The 26,474-nt window shown below is 34.1% G+C and overlaps 1 protein-coding gene across 1 annotated transcript; it reads right to left on the reverse strand.

Moving 5' to 3' along the window:
- Nucleotides 1–10,953: 10,953 nt before the first annotated feature.
- On the reverse strand, nucleotides 10,954–20,526 carry LOC123562942 (putative macrophage stimulating 1-like protein). The gene is made up of 4 exons (XM_045355519.2): nucleotides 20,113–20,526; nucleotides 18,000–18,164; nucleotides 14,209–14,394; nucleotides 10,954–13,044 (listed from the first exon to the last, which is right to left on the reverse strand). The coding sequence occupies exons 1-4, from the start codon at nucleotides 20,429–20,431 to the stop codon at nucleotides 12,974–12,976; spliced, it is 741 nt and encodes a 246-aa protein (XP_045211454.2). The 5' UTR covers nucleotides 20,432–20,526; the 3' UTR covers nucleotides 10,954–12,973.
- Between the last annotated feature and the right edge of the window lie 5,948 nt (nucleotides 20,527–26,474).

Here is a 26,474-nt window from a genome sequence, read left to right on the forward strand (position 1 = left end):
ACCAAGTATCTTAATTGGTTTTTGGCTCCAGTCTAATGAGTAGTCTCTACATAACTGAAGTTGGGAGTTTCTAAGTGAACCTATCTAATAGGCTATAGTTTTTTCTATATTTATTTCTAAACCTGACATTTTATAGAAGTTCTCATGTGTAACCAAACAATTTTCAAGAGATTCCCCGGTTCCATTAGAAAATATTTGTGTATCATCAGCATATTGACTAATTTCATATTGCTGATTTCGCAGACTAATACCTACAATGCTTTTGCTGCGTCTAATCATTAATCCCAGTTCTTCAGAACATAAAATAAATATATAAGGTGAAATTGGGTCACCTTGTCTACAGCCTCTTTCGAGAAGGAAAAAGTAGGATAAATGATCATTTTGTAGAATGCACGTTTTACTTCCATTTGAAATAAACGTATCCATTTTTTAAAAGAGTTCCCGAAATTAAGATCGTCTAAGGTTTTGTGTATAAATGTCCAGGAGATCGAGTCAAAGGCTTGCCGGAAATCAATGGAAAGCAGTGAACCAGGCATATATTCTAAATTCGTTTCAAACATAATATCGTAGATAAGTCTACTATTTTCTCCTATAAATCTGCCGGATATAAAACCTTTTTGGTCTTGGTGTATTAATTTATCCAAGACTAATTTTAAACGATTTGCTGTTGTTGTTGAAGCTAACTTGTAAACAACATTTAAGAGAGAAATTGGTCTCCAATTTTTCATCCAAAATCTATTTTTGTTTGGTTTTGGAAGAAAAGTTATGACCTTTGTTTCTGTGTTACTGGTAAGTTATTTGTTTGATAAGCATAGTTTAATGATCTCAGAACAAAATATGCAACATCTTTCCAAAAGAACTCGAAAACCTCTACAGTAAATCCATCCAACCCAGGGCCTTTATCATTTTTCATGTTTTTAGTGCATCACCTAATTCCTCAATATCAAGTTCGCCTTCCAGTTTTGCAGAATCTAGAAAACTTAGTTTTCTGGGATTATCTCCAATAGTATTTATAATAGGTGTTTCATCTTGATGTAAACTTTTTTTCATACAGTTTTTCATAGTAACCTTTTTGACAATTTGTCTTTGGTGTTAGTGTATTCGACATTATTTTCATCTATAAGTTTATTGATTGTTTTGTTTGTGAAGTTTCTATTTTTGAGATTGAAAAAATATACTGAACAGCAAAATAAACTATCTAGATATATACAGCTCGTTTAAATGGGTCAGCCGTGTTGATGCACTTATAAAATAGAATTACCCGGTTTATAGGTTGGTCAGGGCTACGGATATACATTGTATTTTGACATCGGAATATTTCTATAAAATGCTTCTTCCCCTTCCGTTTGGATCCGTCCGTGTTTACAAACACGTTTGTTTATTTTATGGACTGTAACTGGGGTATTGTTTAATAAAAAACTTAAATTTATAAATTTGACTTGTTTTCTTCATACCACATTGCACTTGAAGAACTTCACGTGGTGAATTTAAAAAAATCAACCAACTGTGAAGTCATAATCTAAAAGCTTTTGCACGAATTCACTTCGCTTTATTAACGATTTCCTGTGGAAGTTATTGTCATTGGAAACCATTATGATGACTCACTCGAAAACAGAAATAAAGTTAAAAATTATTGTTGATTGCATGCACGACTAAATTAAATTCAGAAGCGCGCATTGGATGTACAATGCACTGTCGCCGAAGATAAGCCAGATTCGTGCAAAATGCTGATTAGTCAACCATACGCCGCCATCACAAGGGTATGTGCATATCCTTAACACGTAATGTCCAATACTCGCTCACACGTGGTATGTCGCAATACCCACCTTCACACGTTATATTCGCAATACCGCCACACGCTGGTAATCACAGTATTCCCGCCCTCAACAGCTGTATGTCGCAATACGCGCCTAATAACGTATGCGCATATTCCGCTCAACGTTGGATGTCGCACTTTCTGCGTTTAATAAAGTAATGCAACTTAAGGTGACGTAAGACCATATTTTAATGGAACCTATTCCATATCAAAATGAGCGTGAATAAATTAAATGAAAATTATGTTATAACATTTGTCTAAGTGCATTTTACATTTCAATTCATTTCAATAAACTGTTTTTTTGGTTGTCAGATTGTTTATTTACAGAACAAATATTGACATTTTAATTAGAAATAATATTTCATGATGGTACTCGAATCACTTGTCCCATCTTTCATGCGTATTATGTCCAGTTGGTTCGGAAGTACACCTGAAGTGCCATCGTAGTTGAAATTTGTTGGAGGGTATATAAACTTCACGTAAAGTCGTTTTATACTTCTTATACTTCATAAAGTAATACATGATTTACAGGCTGGTTATAGGTAGAATAACTTTTCAAAGTTAAAAAATAATTTCAAATACTTGACAGATCGCTTAGGGACGCATATTCTCATTCTAGTTTCATCGAATGTATGAGGGTGCTTTTCAGAAATCGATGTGGAATAAAACTATTCCAACTGATTATAATGATGGACACTTAATATTCAGTCATTTTGTGATAGGGATGTGTACTATGAATTACAGGAAAACAGGTCTTTGTGAAAGTACATTCACACAAATTTTAAGCTTTGATAGGAAATACAGTTTTTTACAATAACATGTTCCAAATAATGTTGGGATAAGATTTTTTCTAACGCACAGGTTTGCTAAACAGAAAATTACGCCGATCTTTCAGTCGGATGACGCATATTTCTCATTGATAAATGTAACAAAAAAGCTAGTGTTACATTGCAAGGGCATACATGACATTCTACACAATGATCCTTGAACAGTATCTAAATGCTACACAGCATGCGGTTTAAATGCATAATGCGTCCTTGAAATTCTCTTAAATGTGGTTAATTTAGTTTATTCATGGTTTAATTTTCCACGACTTCTCGCGTACACTGCAAATTTTACTGCGCCGGACGAAAGTAACCTAATAAACAACGGAACAACTAGGTGTCAAGCCGTTTTACATTTTATAAAAAAAGAATGTCGTATGATATACATTTCTTTCAATCAATAAGAATCCTATTCAAGTTTCTTTTCAATATTAGAAACATTTAGTAATTATCTTGACATTTGCAAAAAATATTACTTAATTGATACTTTGCGCTGCATGGTTTCGCTTCATGTGGGGCCCTTCCTTTATACTTTTGCTACAATTACAAAACACAAAAGAATCAATAAAGTCACTAAAATCGATGTACTTAAATCATAAGTCAAAGTTGGTTGTTAAGCATTATCATGTTCGTTACGTTAGAAAATTATCTTGAATGCATATCCATTATTACGTTTAGAGAATATTGCATTTAAAACTTATTTGAACTTTTTTACGTGAATGACAGATTCGTGCATCGTGCAAAAGAGTTATGAAGTATGGTGGAGAAATTAAGGACAAATATAAATGACATTTTTGAAATAACTGATACTTCGTCCAGTTTTATCATTGAATCTCTGTTATTAGTAATTTTGTGAAGAGATTAGAATGTTATTTGCACATAAAATTGACTGACCTCTCAACCAATTTATCATACCTTATTTTAGGATTTTAGAAATAATGTTCAAAGTTGTTGAATTTTTGATATATTAAGTGCATGTGTGCTTCTGTACCAAGTAAAAATTATAATGCCATTTTAACCTTATTGTAGCAAGACTTCTGTAACGATAAATGTTTAATGTATTTAAGGATAATACTCTTTTATTTGGATATGGCTTCCTACCACCTTCGTTTTCTATGCACTTAAGAAACTAAATAGTGTTTGCTTAATATGCGGATGAAACAAGACAGTGACATATTGGACATCTTTCTTTAAATAGAATCTTAGGACTTGATCAATTTTGACATGGTAAGCAACTATTATTTCGCACCAAAAAGCTTATTGTAATTGAATGTACACAATAAGTCTTTGTAATTCAACATAACTTATTGTTTCAGTTTTTCATTTTTCATTAGTGAGCACCCTTTATATGATACTTATAACGTTGAAACAATATCCATTTCATGTACCAACCTTGTACTTTTTGAGGTAAATTCTATCATACCACCACTTTTTTCAATTTCAAAAGTATGCGTCTGTTAAATTCATGAATTTTGCAAAGTAAGCTGAACTAATGTTGGATGCAGTGGAGAGTTGTAATGTAAGCATTCTTGGATGCTTTTGTCCGTACAGCTTTTATTCAAGGCTAATTATGCATTTGTTCGTAATGTGGCTACCACACATTTTGTCATTGACATAAAATATGTCTATTTGTTGTTAAAATCTTATTCGTTTCTGTTGTTTCCTCATACCGCAAGTTGAACATTAATCACCATGCTTGAAGAAGTTCATTTAGTTGGTAAATCCTGTATAAAGTTTTTATTCAAATATTTTGTTTTTTTAGTGGTTATAGGGATGTTGAACCGAACTCGACAAGGCCTTGAAGGGCAAACATATCAAGCGCCAATCTTCGACTATGAACCGTGACGAGGGGCGTACAAGCTTGCAAGCGTCTACGATTCCGTTTTCGCCGCTCACCCGTGCAGTGGCGGAAACAGTCGAAGATGACCGGAAGTCAGTGCTGTGATGAAGGACAGAGAACTGTCCGAAACAGTCAGGTAAAAAACCAAAATTAGTTGTGAATAAAGAACTTTTATACCATTAATCAGCACATTTGAAAATAGTGCTGAATTAATTGTATAAGTTCATGTATAATATTGAAACTTTCGTTACCTGTTGTTTTTTTTTTCAATGTTAAAACCTTATGGAACTTTTCATAATTAGTAAATTAAGGTTTGTTTATCCTGTTTGGGGTATATCAGCAACAACAAGTGCTATACGAACATTGCCAAATCTCGTCTTCATATTATTGAAATTGACTCATATTCATTGTTCTGATTAAAAGCCAATACCACGCGGACTTCAATAATGTTACATATTTACTTGTACCTAAAGTGATATTTTTGATGACACACCGTGCTGCAGATGACAAAATTTCAATCAACGCCAACTAAAACTGATTAGACTGTTCCAAAGTTAATTGTGTTGACTTTAAGTCGAATTATGATATAATTAATTGCAATGATGAATAATATATATACGTTGAGCAATGAATCGTATTTTCTGATGATTTCCACCGAAATTATATTGTGTTTACATTCTAACGGGAAATTAGAAAAATCAATTTTGTTTGCACAGTTTGGAATTTATACCATTATACCGGTACCATTATTCAACCGTTCTTTTATGACACAATACAACAAAAACAATTGATCAAAAAGAAAAATTGACTGGGCTTATGTAATCATATTTTTTTATTAATAGGAATTAAGGCAAGGTTTTGATCACAAAAATTATGTATTCACTCTTCTGCAAAATCAAAAATCTTATTATCCCAGTATTTCCTCTTTAGTGCCTGGAAGTGGTCAAACTCATGTACAGACTCAGTCAAACAGAAGTTACGTTGTATGCTTCCAAAGGAATTTCCTACATATTTCATAAACGCATACATACAAATAAACTTTTATAAATTTTTTTCGCTTAAACCGCTCGAATTTTGTATACAGTCGCAGAAATGTCAGTGATTCTGAATTTTTTTGCCACCAAACGTTACCCACTTGAACCGACTTAAAATAATTGGATCATAGGAACTCTTCTTCATTTTTTTAAAAGTACGATTTACTACGACGACAGACAGTCCTATATCATCATTTTGTTGGCGTACCAAGTTCTGTATGGCAGACTAAGCTCGCACTGTATTTCTTTCAACAAATGTCTCTTTACAAGTTCATTATACATGTCTCGTTTCAAGATGTTTTGTACGTTGAATTATTTCTGTTATTTTATCAAATGTGGGAGACCATATAAGCTTAGAGTTACCTACGCATACAAATAACATATTTTACAGATTTTATAAATAAAAGAATACTACTTATGTAATGAAATGTCACTACCTGAAATAATTGCTGACTACCATTACATACATGTACGTCACATATGAATAATTAGCATGATGGCAGCAAATTATCTCGTCAGTGTATGTTAATAAAATTAAAAGACTTTAATTAGATTTATTACTTAAGAATTTTCATGTCTTTGTTTCAGGAGTCCTCCACGCTAGTGCAGGCTTCCGTAGCCACAAGATTAAGATCACTTATTCTTCATCTGTATGGATTCGAGCCATGTTCGTGACATTATAAGACAAAACCACCAAGATGGCTTACAGATCTTCGGTTCTCGCCTGTGTCTCAAATCATGCCTGAAGGGGTACATGTGGTATTTCTTCTACCATTAATACTCAGCAATCACCATTTGGCCTAATTGTTTCGCTGTGATTTAGAAACCAAAACGCCCCAAAAAGACCTTCCGTGATCTGAGCAAATGAATTACTTACTATGTAAATTGTTGTTATCAACCCAATGGATTTTGTATGAAATACCTTAGCAAAGATTTATCACGGAAGCCCTACACTAATTGGGGCACAAAAATAAGGTTACGTAAATGTTTTGCCAGTTTCCAACATTTACTGACAAAACACTTCAAACTGAGCTCATTGACATGTGCCTAAAGGTCTGGTTATTCCAAAATATATAGGCCATTTTAGTAATTAGATTGAAATTTAAACTAGGCCTACCTCAACTAAAGTAAATAGTTACACAGTTTTGAAATACAAGTCTTTAAAAAATACGGAATGATTATCAGAGAGTAGTGTTAAATATCAGAACGCCCTCTGATATGAATGTCCGTTTTAGCTCCTCTGATTTTAAAAATATATACGAAGTATTGTCTTTACTTGATCGTCGGCGTCGGCGTTGGTTAAAACATTTGTTTAGGTCTACCTTTAATCAAAATCTATAAGTCCTACAGCTACTTGTTTATCACCATAAGGTGACTATGTAGATCAAGAACCATAACTCTGATATGCATTTTGCCAGAATTATGACCCTTTTTGTACTTAGAAAATTTGACTTTCTTGGTTAACAGTTTTGTTTAGGTCCACTTTATCCCAAAAACTATAAAAGCAACAGCTTTGAAAATTTGTACACTTGTTTATCATCATTAGATGAGTAACTAGACCAAGAAACATAACTTGACCTGCATTTTGTCAGCATTATGGCCCTTTTTATACTTAGAAAGTCAGTTTTGTCCAGCACTTGCAGACGAGCGATGGCACCCGCAGGTTGTGCTCTTGTTATTAGTAGTTTTCTTGATAAGTAATAGTCCATCGGGATTTATTTAAAGTCATTGGAACTTTCTCATCAGTACAAAAGAAAACCAACAACAAAAACAAGGGACAAATAAAATTAACAAACTTTTAAGGATGAACATTTAGCTTAGAAACACTTTCATGAAGGAAACTGTATATTTCAGGGCACATTTACTTAAACCTCAAACGCTTCTGATAATTTTGTTGCAGACGACAAGCAAAGCATATCAGCGAACAAAGCCTTTAATAATCAATAAATAATGCCAAAAGGTATCTGAAACATTTTCAATCTTATATTATTATTATTATACCAGATTTATATAGCGCCCTTTTCATGATAAACACGTTCAAAGGCGCTTTACATAGCAAACGCAGTTACACAGGGCGCAAAATTCATCCTCTACCAGTACAGACACAGAGCGATCTGACCAAAGGGACAGAGTGAGATAAAGCACCCAGAACAGATAGAGAGAAATCATTTTAGTTAGATGGGAGACATCTTAGTTAAATGGTGGGAGACACTGAAGAACCCGGGACCTCTGGATTGACAGTCAAGCGTATTACCACTAGACCACAGGCCCACCTGTACTACGTTTAATTATAAAATTTAAAACATGATTAAAATTCAACTGCACTCTACTGCATCAAATTTGTCCATCATCTTAACCAGAATTAGAGACAGTACAGGGAATTCTAATATGACCAGGCAATGCTTAAATCATCACAACGATATTATGTTGACGTCACGTGATGTTCTGGACATGTTAAAATTATGAATTTAGCGCCATGTACGCATCGAGAAATAATCTTTCAAATTTGATCAAATATTTTACTTAAAAAACACGTTTAAAACGAAATGTCCTAAAGCATAACTGTCTTGACTGATTTACACATGCACTGATTTGGTAATTCGCTGTGCAGAATAATTTGCTATCATTTGCGCATTGCCATTTCCGGTCCTGTCGTGCATAAACGCAGGAGCGTGACGACCTACCATTTGGCGCCATACATTCGCGAAAAAACAGCTCTATCACATTTGAACTAATACTTAAAATAAAAAACGTATTAGAATAGAAATAATTTATAGCAAAGTCATGTTTTAACACTATTTATACACTCCGGCGTATACGTCGTACGAAATAATTAAAACACTGCTTTGCTATAATTGGTGTTAAAACACTGCTTTGCTATAATTGGTGTTAAAACACTGCTTTGCTATAAATAATTTCTTAAATGTTATTTTGCAGCCAAGGCGCGAGTTAGCATAACAAAAGTAAACAAAAAGAAAGTTGAATTATTTATTATTAATTAAACGTGTACACTTGTGTGCATTTGAATTGGCGCTTTTGCAGTTTCCCTCCATAAATGATATACAGTCATTAATCATACTTAGTTTACAATGAGACCAATTCAGATTGTCGATAATTTTGAAACTGGAGTTTGATTTATTTACATACGGAATGTAAACAAAACTTCGAGTTCGTTTTGAGCATTAAATATAAAAGCGACACATGGATGAACAGCAGTTAACACGTTAACAACTTTATTATATTTTCTGGACGAACAATGTCCATACATCATCAAACTTATTGTAAATTTACACAAAAGAACACAATACATAATCGCTTTGTCGTTTTAAAACCTTTGGAATTAAATCGGGTGTCCTAGACCACCTGCAGAGGACGCAGTCGTTTAAAAAAGAAGAAAAAAGGCTGGGTTAAATGTAATAAAAATATTGTTTCAAGTGCGGTCTGTTTTCAATTTATTTATTTCTAGTAGGACCAGAATTGGAATTTGGTGAAGATATCTTTCTTTCAGCTTAAAGTTAGTCAAGGTCATATTGTGAGCTATTTCCTTACAACAAGAAATATACATAACACCCCAGCCAAGATCTTACATTGCCTTACACCCAGACCAGGAAGAACAACTGATTCAAGAAAAGATTGTAAGCCTGCATAGTCGTCGTAAAATTCAGAACCCGATCATTTTACGACATAATCTGTAGTTCAGATAATATCAACGTCAGCTGAGTAGGAAGAGAACAAGGCTTTGCGTCTTGTGCTTGCGATTTATATCCAAAGCTGAAGCATCCTTTTTTATCAATGACGACTGGACTAAAGACACATCATCTAAAGCTCTATCCTTAATTGCTCATTAAAGTGGTGAAAGTTGCAATCTCTTACGGGTAACAAATGGGTGCTAGTACACAGATACCTTACCTTTGCCATTTCGGTAAGCTGAGTAGATTTCATCTTCTAAATATTTGCAGATAATGTTCCAGACTACATACCGTATCTTAGTTCTAAAAGCAACAGAGTGTTCGAGTTTACACACCATTTCTTAGAGCTAAAGGTTATACAGTGTTCAAGACTACATAAATTATCTTAGTGCAAAATGTAGTAGGTAGTGTTCCAGATTATGTAAATTATCTTAGTGCAAAAGGTAATACAGTGTTCCAGACTACATAAATTATCTTAGTGCAAAAGGTAACACAGTGTTCCAGATTAAAGGTAATACAGAGTTCCGGACAATATTATATTAGTGCTTAAAGTAAAACAGTGTTCCAGACAACATAAATTATCTTAGCATAGAGATAGACCCTAAAATTTTCATTAATAGTAATACATTAAATAAAATCTAGAAATTGATTTCCAAGTCCATGAAATAACCAAAAATGATTTCACAAATGTGAAGTTTATGATAGTTTTGTTAAAATCAATAACAGAAGTTTTAATTTTTAATTTATAGTTGTGATCCACAAGGAATGACAACTTTTGCCTTGGGCTAGTGCTTATAAGCAGTGATATCTATTAGTTTACTTCCCTTATAATTACACAATTGAATGGAAATGAAAACTGTTTTAGACACAATATCACTTTTTTGCACAGCAAAAACATTAAGGATTTATTAATTTGTGTTTGATTTACCCCTCAAAACATGGTTCCTATGATTCTGTCAACTTGCACATGGTAAACAATTAACTTTTAACAAGCCAATAATAAAATACAGTACCAGTAAGTAACTAATAGTGCAGATAATACAGTTTTGCTTGTATCAAAATGTCACAATAGAAGCATTTTTGTAATACAGAACACCTGGTAGGATTAGTAAAGGTGCAATTATATTGATCTCTGTTTCCTATGCCTACTTAGTAACTCTACGACCGTAGTCTGTAAATTTGTTTTGGGTCATAAAATTTGTATGTACGAATGTTGCACTTCAGAAATTAGTTCATCAATAACTTACGTTCACTAAATATTAATATACATTATGATTTATGTTGGGTGTACTTGCAACGGTAGCAAAATGATTTCTCATGTTTTTTCTGTCAAATTTGGATAAGTGAGAGATTGGCAAGCCTCATCTAATTGCCCTGTTTTTCCAGTATTAAACTGGTCATTCTTAGGCGGTACTTCCATTTTGAACAGACAGGTTCTTATCCATAGCAGTATGCCTTTCCACGCTGCCTTTTCTATCAAAATGGGTGAAGTGATTTGTTAGCAAGCCTCGTTTAAGAGCCGTTATTTCCTGTAATTGGACGTTCCGATGCGGTAATTCAGTGTTAAAATAAGCGCTGAGATAAGTTTGTTTTCTCTTCACGTCTAATTTTGCCTTTGATTTGTATCATCCCGCAAAAATAATTTGATTGAAGGTACTGGCTGCTCATATTTTAAAATAACACATTTAAGGCGTATTAAAAATATGATTTGTATTTACCTTTACAAGCAATCAATAAGAACGTATGAAGAAAGTATCAAGGCATTTAGAAATGAAAAACGTGCTTTTTCTTCTTAAAAAAAAAGACCTGCACATTTGGTACATTTTATAATACTGAGCAAACTTTTTTATTGAATAAACACCAATCACTGTGTCACTGAAAGAATTAGCAACGGCGATTCAACAGGTATTATTGTCCTCCGGAAAAGCATGCCCGTATATTTTGTATAATTATTATCATCAGAATAAAATATGAGATTCTTATTCAAAGCATTTACAAATCCAATTTGGTTTTGCAGTATCTCACAAATGAAACTGCCTGAATAATTCATATGGTATATTTTGTTAATCTAATCCCATAAATCTAACTACATAGTGTGACATTTTTTATCTTCTGTGTTTGGTTTGAAATCCCATTAAAAGTATTTCTAGACAAAACATTATAATAATTGGAGTCGACTTTATAAGCATGAATAATGGTTCTAATAATAAAGGTTGTAATGGAGTTAAGCATTTACTGTAATGAAAAATACCCTATAATAAAGCAGGCGGTTCGCAATCAATTTCTTAAATGTTTGACATTATCAATGGCTGGGCATTGTGACTATTGGGTACTAGTCCAACAATATAAAAGACATTATTCACGCGGAATAAATTAAAGGTTGGTTCCGCAGAACAAGGCCAAGGTCAAACTGGAAATGGAAACTGAACTGAATTAAAGAGAAAGCGAGATATGAGATATATACTTCTAATTAAAACACTGTGAGATACTTGCAATTGGCTATACAAGAATTAAAATGTTCTGTGATGATACATTTTCTCATTCTAGCAACTAGTAATCTTACCAATGTATAGATTATCACTTCGACAATTATTTGCTTTAATAAGGATAACATTTTGTAAGTTTGGACTGATGATTAAATAAAGCATGACTCGACCACATTGTTGCTTTTGTTGGGATGTAAAAGGTTTGTCTTTGTAACACAAATGAATAAAATATGACTAAACTAAGTTCGAACTAGTTTTAAAAATATTATTGCTGTCAAACTAGTAAAAAATAATCTTATGTGCAAATTAGCATAAAGATCATAACAGCTAACAATATTGAATCGGAACTAAAGTTCACTAATCATTGATCGCGGCTTTTGAAGTCTATGATGAAAGTTTCCGTACTTGTCCTCTAAGAATTATATTATGCATTGATAATACCCCTGTTATCTACAGCGGACTAAGCGTGACGTATTTTGATAAATGATATATCACCCTTTTCTATAAGAAAGTATCAATCATAGAAACAATGTCAATAAGCATTCAGGTTGAGAGCATATTGTCTCCTTTGAAAGGTAGGGAAGTAAAACATTGCAATCAGAAGACCAGGACCCATTTGTTCGAAACTTTAACAGGCGATTAAACTAACGGTTGATTAAATTTTAGGGTTACATTTCAACATTTTAGAAGACTTAGAAAACAAATGTATGGGTAAAATATTATGAACACTAAAAAGTCCTTACGGTAAAATCAAAACAATACACTAGTGTTTTCCACATAGACTAATATTTTGAATAAAAATTTAGGCGGCGGTTAGTTTAACAACCGGTTAAAGTTTCGAACAACTGGGCCCAGTAAGCCTAGTTTTAACATTACATGCGTTATTCAGCAGCAGTTTCTGTCATAGACAGTACAGTCATAGCCCAAACAGAACTTGACAAATAATGCGGCAATTGCACAAGAAAATGTATGGTACCAATGAGATGGACTTTGACCAAGACAGATTACATGCTGATTCCTCTTATAATCATGTTCGATCCACTGAATATTTGCATATCCTACCTATACAGTTAAGTGTCATAGACAGCCGAAACCATGAATACAGTAAACAGCATGTGTTTGCTTATAGTCGCACAATAATAATAATAAACAACGACCGACACTTACAAAAACACATTTCAAATAATCATCGGTAATTCTAATAAAACAAACAATTCAAGTTTATATATATAGTTTTCGTCACTCTGCATCTGCTTTCAGTTGTCTTCGCAGAAAACATGTTTGTTAACATTTCGGTATGTCACAATACTCGAATCGTACAGATGGATCCTCTGTGTAGCACCACAAACCACCGCCTGTAATATAAATCAGGGGTATGCTTCTATAGTTGATTTTTGCAAAATAAAGTCGGAATCTCAAAATTATACTTTTAGAATCTTAAATTTTAAAGCAACTGGTTCACAGATTTCAGGAACACATTCCTTTGGCAAAAGTTGGTAAATTGTTGGTGCTCTGAAAATGAGCAATCGTACAATCCATTTGGTATGTTAATTAGGCAAGATATCCTTATTCATTACCAAAATTATTGTGCAGACGGGACTAAACCATGGTTATGCTTTTGAAATAACGAATAAAAACATTAACCCTCTTGCTTTTTCTACATATTTCTAATACTTATTTTCACCCTTTTATATCATTTTTCTGTATCGTATAGACAAACTTGACGAAAATGATCATGTTGAAAACGTTCACTCCATCTGTAAGTGAAATGTTCCAAAAAATACGAGAGTAGTAAGCAAGAAAATGATGGCCGCTAAAGTTAGCTGGCACTGTCTTGTTCAATTGTTTGACTTTTTTATTTTTGCACATGCAACGAAAAGCTACGATTTCTTGTCTGAAATACAAGTTGTTTTTTTTTTCAGAAAAACGAATACAAAGACATATATATTCAGATTTAATCGAATACGAAAATATAATCGATGGTGGGACTACTTGTTTATTCATGACCTCAAATGTGACGTCAAAAATCATGTTATGTTAGCGTCTCGACGTTTCTTGCGTCGAAAGTTTGTCCTTTTGAAACTAGTGTTTAGTCTTACTGACTAAAGTTATAGTAAGTTATGACTAAGACAACACTAGTAATAGGTAGAAGCATATTATAAAAGGGTCATCTAAGCAGTACCTTTCTCATGGGGTTTGCGGGGATATATTACAATTGGTGCAAAAGATTTGTGTGATCAAGGCCTTGTTAAAATCCACTCCTATAAAATACAACATTGTAGATCAAGGTATTGTTATAACAACCCCATGATATTGGGCAATTGTATCTAAGCCCATTTATCAAACAATACGTCCTTATCTATTTCAAAACTTATTGTGAGATATCTTTATTTTCAGTTTTGAACCTTGAACGCTTAAACTACTTGTGTATTCATTGTCAAAAATCATTGCACGGACGTAATCAACTCGAGGTAAGACAATTGGCTTCTGGAAATAAAATGCGGTAATGGTGAACATACTTTCATAATCCGGATTTCTGCAATAGTTGTGGGCATCGTACACACTTTTATCCACTGGAAACCCAGATGGCGAGTTCCGAGAGTGATCATGTGGGGTCTGTGAATCCCAGCGTTGACATGTACGTCCATATTTGGTCTGACTCCAAGTACCATTGTAATCACGAGAGTACCAACCATTGGCACATCCTGAAGTCAATTATAACAACAACAAAAAATGCTTCAATTTTCAAACATGAATTTTTTAATTTAAAACTAGAGCTATCACTAAAGGGATGAATTGTCTAATGAACCTAACAACCCCATCACACACTACCTTGTACTGACACTTAAGTGAAGTTTGCATTAATTGGCAAGGATTGAGAGATTGTCTGCACAAGATTGTGTCTATGTATAAGTATAGTAACAAAAAACGAAGCCCAGTAACTCTGCAAAAAAAATTCTGAAAGAACCTAACATGCCTATCCACAACTACTGGTTGTACTGATCACTTGTGTGAAGTTTCATTAAATTGTGTGCAAGGGATAGGAAGATATGGTGCGCACAAAATTGTGTCTATGATTAGTAATAGTAACAAAAAACAAAGTCCCATAACTCTGCAATTTTTTTCTGGAAGAACCTAACATGCCCCATGCACAACTACTGTTGTTACTGATCACTTGTGTGAAGTTCCATTAAATTGTGTCAAGGGGATGAGGAGAGATGGTGCGCACAAGATTGTGTCTACGGATAGTATAGTAACAAAAAACAAAGTCCTGTAACTCTGCAAAAAAAAATTTCTGAAAGAATCTAACATGCCCCATGCACAACTACTGATGTAATTCATCACTTGTGTGAAGTTTCATTAAATTATGTCAAGGGGATGAGAAGAGATGGTGCGCACAAGATTGTGTCTATGTATATAGTATAGTAACAAAAAACAAAGTCCCATTACTCTGCAGTTTTTTTCTGGAAGAACCTAACATGCCCTATCCACAACTACTGTTGTTACTGATCACTTGTGTGAAGTTTCATTAAATTGTGTCAAGGGATGAGGAGAGATGGTGCGCACAAGATTGTGTCTACGGACAGACAGAAACCAAACAATATACCCCTCACAATTTGTGTCGGTACAAATATACTTTGCAACCGATTTTCCTTATAAAACATTAGACATCTAGCTCCTGCAAATACAGATTGTCAATGACCTAATAAGTATATGAATACATTTATACTGTGAAAATGCTAGATAATGTGCTTCTGAGATAGATGTTTCAATCTTACATCAAAGATGTAAACTCAACACATTTTCTGAAAAAAAAATCATGGCTTGTTCGTGGTTTTAATACGAGAAGGTATATTTTGTATTTTCAATATGTATATTTTTCACTATATACTGCCACGCATATATACTTCCCGTCAATACTTCAATAATTCACAGAAAATATATTTGATAAATTTAGGAGATTGTTTGTTTTGGTGGAAAATTGAAATGTATTTCATTGTGTGAGTATTCTGTGTACGATGTTCACGAGAATACTTTGAACCAAAAGTTTAAACAAGAGGACCATGATGGTCCTGAATCGCTCACCTGTCCCCACATGACCCAGTTTTGAATCGAGTATGACGTCGTTTTTTCTATTATTTGACATAGTGACCTTGTTATTGAGCTCATGTGACCCAGTTTTGAAGCTGACCTAGATATCATCCAGATAAAAATTCTGACCAATTTTCATGAAGATCCATTGAAAAATATGGCCTCTAGAGAGGTCACAAGGTTTTTCTATTTTTAGATCTACTGACCTAGTTTTGACCGCAGTTGACCCAGTTTCTAATCTGACCTAGATATCATCAAAATGAACATTCAGACCAATTTTCATACAGATCCCGTGAAAAATATGGCCTCTAGAGAGGTCACAAGGTCTTTTATTATTTGACCTACTGACCTAGTTATTGACGGCACGTGACCTAGTTTCGAATTTGATCTAGATATCATCAAGTTGAACATTCTGACCAATTCTCATGACGATCCATTCAAAAGTATGGCCTCTAGAGAGGTCACAAGGTCTTTCTATTTATAGACCTACTGACCTAGTTTTTAACTACATGTGACCCAGTTTCGAACTTGATCTAGATATCATCAAGATGAACATTCAGACCAATTTTCATACAGATCCCATGAAAAATATGGCCTGTAGAGAGGTCACAAGGTTTTTCTACTATCTGACCTACTGACCTAGTTTTTGAGGCACGTGACCGAGTTTCAAACTTAACCTAGATATCATCAAGGTAAACATTCTGACCAATTTTCATGAAGATCCATTCAAAAGTATGGCCTCCAGAGAGGTCACAAGGTTTTTCTATTTTTAGACCTACTGACTTAGTTTATAAATGCAGTTAACCCAGTTTCAAATTGGACCTAGATATCATCAAGATAAACATTCAGACCAACTTTCATACAGATCCCATGAAAAACATGGCCTCTAGAGAGGTCACAAGGTTTTTTCATTATTTGACCTACTGACCTAGTTAGTAAAGGCATGTGATCCATTTTAATTTGACCTAGATATCATCAGTTAAACATTCTGACAATTTTCATGAAGATCCATCACAGTATGGCCTCTAGAGAGGTCACAAGGTTTTTTCTATTTTTAAACCTACTAACCTGATTTTTTGACGCACGTGACCAGTTTAAACCTGACTAGATAGATCATCAAGATGAACATTCAGATCAACCTTCATACAGATCCCATGAAAAATGTAGCCTCTAGAGAGGTCACAATGTTTTTCTATTTTTTGACTTACTGACCTAGTTTTTGACGGCACGTGACCCAGTTTCAAACTTGATCTAGATATCATCAAGATAAACATTCTGGTCAATTTTCATGAAGATCTTTTGAAAAATATGGCCTCTAGAGAGGTCACAACGTTTTTCTATTTTTAGACCTACTGACCTAGTTTTGAACCGCAAATGACCCAGTTTCGAACTTGACCTAGATATCATCAAGATAAACATTCTGACCAACTTTAATAAAGATCCCATGAAAAATGTGACCTCTAGAGTGGTCACAAGCAAAAGTTTACGGACGGACGGACGCACGGACGGACGACGGACGCCACGCGATCACAAAAGCTCACTTTGTCACTTTGTGACAGGTGAGCTAAAAATCGTGTTATTTCATGGCTTTTATTTGTATTCTCGAAAGACCCAATGTTAATTTTGAACCAATTAGTGAAGCCTAAATGTATGACGTAACGTCACGCATGACTAATTGTCACACTTGAAACAATTTCTATAAAAATATGTGCCACTTCATATAGATTTATGATAATAACTTGACACTTGTATATACAGGGAATTTCCCTAATTTAGTGAATAATCGCTTAATGATCGACTATAAGAATATTCTGTATCGATGATGTCCGTTTGATAACATAACTGTGATATCTATAAATCGAAAGAATGATATCTAACAGGAATGCAGCATTAACTGTCTTGGCACTTGCCATCGACATCCGCAACATCTGAACGAGTTAGGTGTATAGAAATGTGCATCTCCGTTCATCTTTGCACTCATTATATTTACCTCACAGCAACTACACTCTTAATTATATCCAGTTAAATGAATAGAAAAAGTGGAAACTTCACAGGTCTCTCAACACGACAAAAACGAAAATGTTGCAGGTTCGGTTTGATTGAGCCTGTTCATGGACGGTATGCTAAGCTACCGTCCACGCCCTCTAGCCCCGGGTTGAGCAGAACTCAACATTTAAGCCACTAAATACACCTACATATAAGTATATAGTTAACTTGCCTTTCCATTGGCAACACGAACATCCACTACAGCCGCGATACGCCTGATTGTTGCCCAGCGAGTGTACATGAAACGGATAACTCTCACATATACTCTTCTCCGATACCGATGACTGGTCCATTTTGTTGATGTCCTCTTGAGTGTATTTGTAACAAAAGTTATCAGCTGAAATTGCAAATATAAAAACTAAACGTTGGCAGCTTGTCTTTTAACTTTAATTGCAGTAACAAGCAAAATTTTAAAACATGTCACAGCCCTGGGTCAACTAAAACATGAATAGTATTCAATAGTGCGCATTGCAAAACGTCAAGTATCATGATTTGATGTTTTGATTGCAGGATCTGACGATTTAATATTCTATAACATATATAAATGGATACATTGAACATATTTTTTTTTATCTTGTAAAACTTGCTAATAATATTCTATTATCATGGTGAAGAGATTGGCCCTTTATGTTATGGCCAAACGTAATACATCTTAAGGAAGGCTGTGTTTGGTATGTCTTAATGATGAAATTTCAGACAAATTTCATTTAATACTGATTTGTAAAATACTATAAAGCTATTAGAAAACGACAGAAAATAGATAAAATTCATTTAAAGGCCTAGTGTATGAGGAGTGTTCCAAAGGTATTGTTTATTGTGGCGACACGCCATTCACGTCAATGTTTATACAGCTGATTACCTCTATTCAATATCTAGACAATGGTATATACATGTACCAATTTGATAATCGTTTTATCAAGTTGTTGCTATTTCAAATAGGACAGTCATTGACCGCTGTAGCAAAACTGGTTGGAAAACGAATAACAAATACTGAAGAAATTCGGTCATATATAAAAGTTCACAGTAAACTCGGTTGTTCTTTGAAAAAGCTTTTTGCCTAAATAACCAGTGTTTATGGGTCTAGTAAGGTTTCTTATGAGACGGTTCGCAGGTGGAAAAAGATTGATAGTAGTGTAGAGTCTGTTGAAATTGCCCAAAAATCAGGTCGGCTAAAGACATAAACGTGTGACCAAAATGTTTTGAAAATCACAGAAATTCCTCAAAATGATGCTCGATATACTGTACTCGATATTGCACGCATTATTGGCTTTTCACTACAGATGATTTTATTTTTAAGCAAAACTTGGAAGTTAGAAAGATTTCTGCTAGAAGGGTGCCCCTTCTTTTGATTAACATGAAATAAGACTACGTGTTGAAACTGCCAAAAAGTTGCTAAAAATGATCCCAAAATACGACAAAAAGGTTTTTGCAAATGTTGTTGCAGGTTATGAAACCTTAGTGCATTATTTCGAACCTGTCAGAAAGGTTGGATATAAAATAAGGGCCACAAAACATGGCAAAAAGCAATAATTTCAAAATGCACTTTGAGTGAAAAGATAGTTTTGTATGCCATATTCTTCTCCAGCGAAGATATAGCAGTACAGATTCCAGTGAAAAGAATAGGGACTGGAAGTACTACATGAACATGCTTCAAACATGTTCGTCTGATGAATGACAATGCTCCAGCGCCCGCCTCTAGAACAGTTACTCAGTTTGTGAAGTCGGAGAGAGCTACTTTGCTACCACATCCACCTTATTCCCAAGATCTGGCGCCTGTTTCTAAAACTGAAAAGCTTCCTATCTGTTTGAAGATATCGGTCACGACCAACTCTTGGTTCTACTGTCCATCAGTACGTATGTACTATACCAAAATCAGGCTACCATGATGCTTACCCGGAATGGGTCCATAAACTAAGATTATGCATTTATAACCACGGGGAATATTTTGAGGGTATGAAATGACAACATGCACGTTTCCATCAGTTTTTAAGGTTTCAGACCACAATACTTTTTGAACACTTCTAGTACATAACATTTCGATCTATTTTCATGTCAAATTCTCTGTGTTTAAGATTAATTAGGTGCTTTTTCTATATTGCGCTGTAACCCACTGAGACAATAACATTGAATGATAAAAGGTTATTTAACAATGTTCTACACAATATTTATCTATTTCCTTTATGTTTGTTTTGAGTCGAAAAGTGGTTATTTACAAAAACAATATACATATATAATAATTATAAAATATAAAAATGAATAAAAATAAAACAACAACAAATAATTACCTTGTCTGAGATAGTAACTTGAACCAGGTTTTGACACACATCCAGTTCGGGAAGTTAAAACCGCATACACGATGTAACATTCTAAGCTCATTTTACCGTAGAAGAAACTGAGGCATCCGTCTGTCCGCGAACATTTCTGCGCACATTTCGTGAGTACAGGAAATATGCCAGTTAACTTTGCTGCAGACGAGAAACAAAGCATATCAGCAAACAAATCTTCCTTGTAGTAATCCGTGAATGTAACCATGGCTAACTTTACTATTTGGGTGCATAGAAAAAGAAGTATGCAACACATTTGTAATAACACGGTATATTTCATAATGTTTTCTGGGCTTTTCAAACGCGATCGTCTCTCATGGGTAAGCTCTCTGTAACTGAAATTGTCGATAAGCACCAATGGCGTAAACACTTTTGATACCGACAAATACCTTCCATCCAACCGATAACTAGCGGGTAAGATCAATTAAAAATTCATACTGGAGCAAAGCTTCAGTTACTGTATATTCTAAATGTTGTGTATTTTGCCATCATATGCTTAGTTTTGGAATAAATCAGCTATAAAGAAAGCATTTTACTATGTATTTGACGGCAAAACGTTTGAAATGTATGGTGCTACTTTTATACTCTTACAGAGTGACGACTTTATCTAACCTATTTACAATAAACTAAATGTCACTTACAAGATGTAGTGTATTATACGTGTTATGACTGTAGATATTTTTAAATGTACATACGAACTTTGAAATCCCTTTTTGTTTTACAGTCATTTCTTTTATTTGTTAATACAGTACATGCGGATTGATGTCTGGACAGATTACCTAATTAATATATAATTATATTGTTTTTTGTATTCACGACGATAAGTTTTTAATTACATCGCTCGGTTTATCATCATATCACGTAAAGATGAACATTTCCAACGTCACAGTGTATGAAAGGCTCAACGTTTTTGCATACATAACGTCATTAAATAGGGTACGTGCATGCTACCGGACGTTACCCATGGAATGTGTGTGGTTTTATGTGACGCTAGAACGCTTCATATTTCAACAGCTGTCGCAAAGCAACGGGTTTGTCGTTAAAGAGAGCTATAACTGCCAAAGTATGCAAAATTGAATCCATATAAACAGTTTGGATGAAAGAGAATATAAATCTGTAAATATAAAATATACGTCGACGTTTAGTAATTTGCATTTAGGTATGGTTCTTTGTGTACGTCACTTCGCCGTATAAGATGCGAACAATTTACCTGTCGTGTTACCCACAGAAAGCGAGTATTATGACTGATGACCAGCATATTTGCTGCTCCAACATCTGCTGTTATTGTTTTTCATTACAAGATATAAAAATTGCTCTCATGAAAAATAATCTCTCATAAATATTTAGTAGGTTACGTATTAAAATTACTGTTACGGAAAATGCCCAGCCCGCGTGTAATTTAAAATGTCTTATAGTCTGCCAATATCTTAGGAAAATGTGACTTCTGATGGCATTTTTTGGTAATGCTCGGATATAAGTATAAACGTGTTACTTAGGATCATATATGAAATTTAAAAGAGGCTGTCGCCTTCTAGGAGTCCTCGCTAACGTACAATGGGGTCAAAGGTCAAATTTACAAATAAACTATGCCGTTATGCACACGTTTTTTTCCATATAACCATCTAAATTGGTTAAAATATTTTTTTCACTACGACCTTTAGTATTTTTTAAATAAAACTGATGATGATAATATAAAAATATATAATATATATAATATTATACAGAATAATATATATCTGGGAAAAGTGGCATGCGATGGCAATATGTGTTATACTTGATATGTTTGCTAAACTTTATATGTGAATCAACTGCAGAAATAGTTTTGGTATTGTCGTATCCAAGGGTTATTTTAATGTAATTTCAAGGTCACAGACATGTCAAGGTCAAAACTGAACTTTTGAAAATGACTTCTAAGGTATTAAAGATAGCACAATGGTGCGTATATTTATAATATACTCAACAAGTTTTCTAACTCCACACTTGTTTTATCCTTTTTTCGCCAAATTTCGACCGATTTGAATGAATGTTTTACACAAAAGTTAATGATTATTTTATTATTAATAATAAAACATAAAAATGATCATAGCCTGGTTTAATTCATTTAACCGTAAGGGTAACAATAAGGTAACCCTTAAATTAAAAGTCACATTATTAGTAAATTCCAAATCACACCAATACACTTTGATCCTATGAATTTCATGAAATTCAAGTTATCATATTTCAAATGTTTAGTTGAAATGGAACATCAGTCAATATTTTCAATATAAACATGTTAATTTTATATCAGGTTTGTGACGTCATTAACGACACCACATTCATGACAAAATTGTTTAATCCTGCAGATGGCAGTACTTGCCGCATAAGTTGCATTCATTCTGTGACTTTTTATTTTTGGGTTACCTTATTTGAACTGTCATGGCTCAACGAATGTGCGGATGATTGATATCGCTGTTATGTTTATTTCATTGAACTGGTCATAAAACAATGTGCCCAATTTTCATACAAATCTATCAAAATTTGGCAGAGATAAAAACAAAAGTCATGTGTGGAGTTGTTGAGTGAATGATTATAAAATTGCACTGCAAATGCATTTCTTGCACTTCAGGCAGCAATAAAATTTGAATTTAAGCTTTGAACTGACAATTAAAAGAATATTTACATATTGTACACCTTTTAAGACATATGGGCGAAAGAGAAAATATGGTAAGCTTTGAGAAAGAAGACTACAACAGAAAATGAATTACACATAAATATTTAAAAATTTTCACATAAACAAGGGGGGTATTCGATCTACTCCTTACCACCAAATATGGATATGATAAATCCAATTGACATTAGGTAACAAGTATAAACACATATTCATTGGAATTATAGTATGTTTAATTTGCTTCCGGAGCCTATTTTTAAACAACCACGATAAGGAACACTCGATTGTTCGTCATTTAAAACTTAACGATAGGAGGGTTTACACTATGGTTCATCTACAATATTAGTGTAGTTTAACAGCCAGGGTCACGATTCAGACCTCTTTAATTATTACATGGTATAAAAATGTCAACTGATTATCTCAGAAATGATGAGAGAAAACTGTAAAATCCGTTTATAAAAATTGCACTGCACCTTATCCTCTAATTTTCGCACACTGTTCCTTACCATCGGACAAAAATTGTGTTTTTTTGAAAATACGAACTGTGATCTGCTCAAAACCAACAGTATTAGATAAATATGTGGAAATATTCCTTCAAATCAGAAAAATAGCTTACAACCTGCGGTATATTAGGTAAAAAGACCATTTTTGCAAGTCGCACTATTCCTTATCCCGTGTTTACCGGAGAATTTTCCATCGATTCGAATTTCATGACCAGCATTCCAGACAAATTAAAGTGCTGTTTCCAAAGTGAAAGGTACCGGTAGATGGAGAAAACAGTGGAGCAGGTTGATAGACATGTGTTATTGTCTAGATATCCTTGAAAAAGCAAAAAAGTAAGAAAAACTCACATTTTCAGTTTTGGCCGCCATTTTTTTTCCATGGTAAGGAGTAGATCGAATACCCCCCTTGATAAACAGTAATAATCAATTTACTGTCGTGTATAAAACCAAGTATGTATAAAACCAAGTACTTTAGCTCGATAAGGGGAGCGTAGATCTTAGGATCGCGGGGTCGTGCTTTCGATGCCCGGGAGAGGTGTATGTTCTCCAGACTGCAGAAACACAGATTAGGTTAATTGACCGCCGTAACATGACTGAAATACTATTTAAAGTAACATTTATATATATGGAATGCTTCTCCAGCTCCTAAAGAAATGATTTAAATACTTGTGATGATTCATTATAATTATGATATATATTTATGTTAACTTGTCCGCGCGGTAGCGGTTAAACAGGACCAATTTAGAAGAATAACTGAAATATTGGTCACATTACAAGTGAACGCAGTACATTTACCGGAATAAACAAAACAGAACAGATCTGTAGGATTTAGTCTAGTTAATCTATACACTATTTCTTTGATTTGCTGTAATCGCTTTCTTTTTTAAACTATCGGTCAGACATTTATCATAATATCTTATGCATTTGTAACTCAGAAGAACATTTCAATAACTATCACAAAAGCTCTTAATGCGATATTTGCATTATTTTATTCTGAAAATTCAGCATGCTATTTCTGTTTTGATCCTTATTATTTTGGCTTTGTTTCTACACTCTCACTTCCTGTTAAAACAAAAGTTGAAAACGAATCAGATCGTAACAATTTACCATCTGACACTTGGTCCCAGACAGGCTGTCCTTGATAACATTGTGAAAACAAAGCTAGTATCTTGATACTAAAACATTAGTCATTCAGATGTTTTACAAATAAAAATGCAAAATAAAGATACACAAACATCAGAAAGGTTGCTTTAGAATGTTTTATAATAGTAATATTAAGGCACATTCAGCAAATATTGTTATAAGTTATACCTTCCGGTATTTTCATCATTACTGGCAGATGATGGTTCAGCCAATCAAAATGATGAAATAAGGTGGTTCGATAGTAACTAAGGGCTGTAAAATGCGTGGAAGTAACTTCCTGCAGGACGAGAAGAGCATGAAAAAGAAATTTGAAATTCAAAACGATGGATATATTATAAGCCAATACTGTCGATTCAATATGTCAGGTTAAGATATATGTCAGGTTAAGACGTCTATAACTTGTGAAGTGGGACTAATATAGGGTTTATTCTTTTTTTATATAAGCGTAAGAGTTGTTTTTATATAAAATTGTTCATTCTAGCATTCCGCACTGAATTTAGTTGACAATATATTTATTTGTACACGTTTAAGGCTACAATAGCGTTGGCTCACATTTGTTTTATTTTATAACATCATATTCCTTCATAATACATTGGTACGTTAGCTCTACCCGGTTCTGTCACCAACCAATCACTCGGAAATCTAAAGGTATTGTAACAAAACAAACATGCTTTTCCCCTATATTCACAGTCATAAAGATCATACTAATAACATTCGATATACTTTCAATTTCACTGACGATTATTAAGCCTTTTTGAAGTTATGTAATCTATTTTTTTTTTTTATTTAACGTCGCACCGACACATGATAGGTCATATGGCGACTTTCCAGCTTTAATGGTGGAGGAAGACCCCAGGTGCCCCTCCGTGCATTATTTCATTACGAACGGGCACCTGAGTAGAACCACCGATCTTCCGTAAGCCAGCTGGATGGCTTCCTCACATGAAGAATTCAACGCCCCGAGTGAGGCTCGAACCCACATCGATGAGGGGCAAGTGATTTGAAGTCAGCGACCTTAACCACTCGGCCACGGAGGCCCCTATATGTCATCTATAGAGCCGACATTAACAAATAGTTACAAATTTGTAGACATTGAAAACACTTGAAAAGTGGTTACCAGTTCTTTTGATAGCCTTATGTTTATGTGCAAAGAAATAATTTTTTAGCTGATTCAAAAATAAAAAGAGTTCCAAGTTTGCTATTTTTTCGTCCTTGAGTTCTATGCTTCTGAAGGAATATTTAGATCTGTCAACAGTAAGTAAGTCAAACTATGTTCGCTAGAGCTCGACATGACAAGATAAACGTGTTCGCGATATCAGTAGTACAAGCCAACGTGAAGTATACATTATATAGACCTGACGATGAGTTCGAACCATGAGTTGTTAGCGAATAATCCGCATTCTAGCAAACGAAGTTTGACTGTACTAGTCTTTATAAAATACGCGTCGCAGATTTTTCTACCTGTACTGTTATACAGACAATCATACAGGCAATCCACCAGCCTTTTTGGAAATTGTTAGCCTGGAAACGGAAGTTTGAGAAACATGAGAAAGACAGTTTTCATAAATGAACAAAATATCAGAGCGTACGAAAAGTTATGCTCATTCTATAGAAATAACTTTAGACGTTTTGAATTTCGCCAGTCTCAAATGCAATAAATCTACACGAAGTAATTTATTTTACTTCTCAAATTCAAAACTATCACCGAGATATTACGAGTTAATATTAAAAAGTAGCAAAAATGGCGAAAACCTGAAGTTCATAACAAAGAATGCACTTATTGACTGACCTTAGACCTTGTGCTGTGACCTTACTATGACCCTTAGAAGGCGACAGCACCCCCCCCCCCCCCCCCCACCCTCCACCCTGAAACTTTTCCAATTTTTATAAAGTTAACAATGAACATGGCTGTCAGGTATTAACAAAAAATGCCATCAAAAGCAATTTCTAGGCTTCTATTTTGGATATATAGGCAGACTATTAAATGTTCTTAATATAATCAACCATCAACAGTTTCTTACACAATTTTC

The sequence above is a fragment of the Mercenaria mercenaria genome, chromosome 2, assembly GCF_021730395.1.
Source record: "Mercenaria mercenaria strain notata chromosome 2, MADL_Memer_1, whole genome shotgun sequence".
In the NCBI taxonomy this organism is placed as follows: domain Eukaryota; kingdom Metazoa; phylum Mollusca; class Bivalvia; order Venerida; family Veneridae; genus Mercenaria; species Mercenaria mercenaria.

Bases quoted from the DNA above. Each gene is read 5' to 3' on its own strand.
- LOC123562942 (XM_045355519.2), bottom strand. From the start codon at position 20,431: ATGAAATATACCGTGTTATTACAAATGTGTTGCATACTTCTTTTTCTA. The intron at 14,395-17,999 runs GCAAGTTAACTA...AATTGACTTCAG, and splicing joins TTCGTGTTGCCAATGGAAAG to GATGTGCCAATGGTTGGTAC. The intron at 13,045-14,208 runs GTATGTTCACCA...TTTATATTACAG, and splicing joins CAGAAATCCGGATTATGAAA to GCGGTGGTTTGTGGTGCTAC.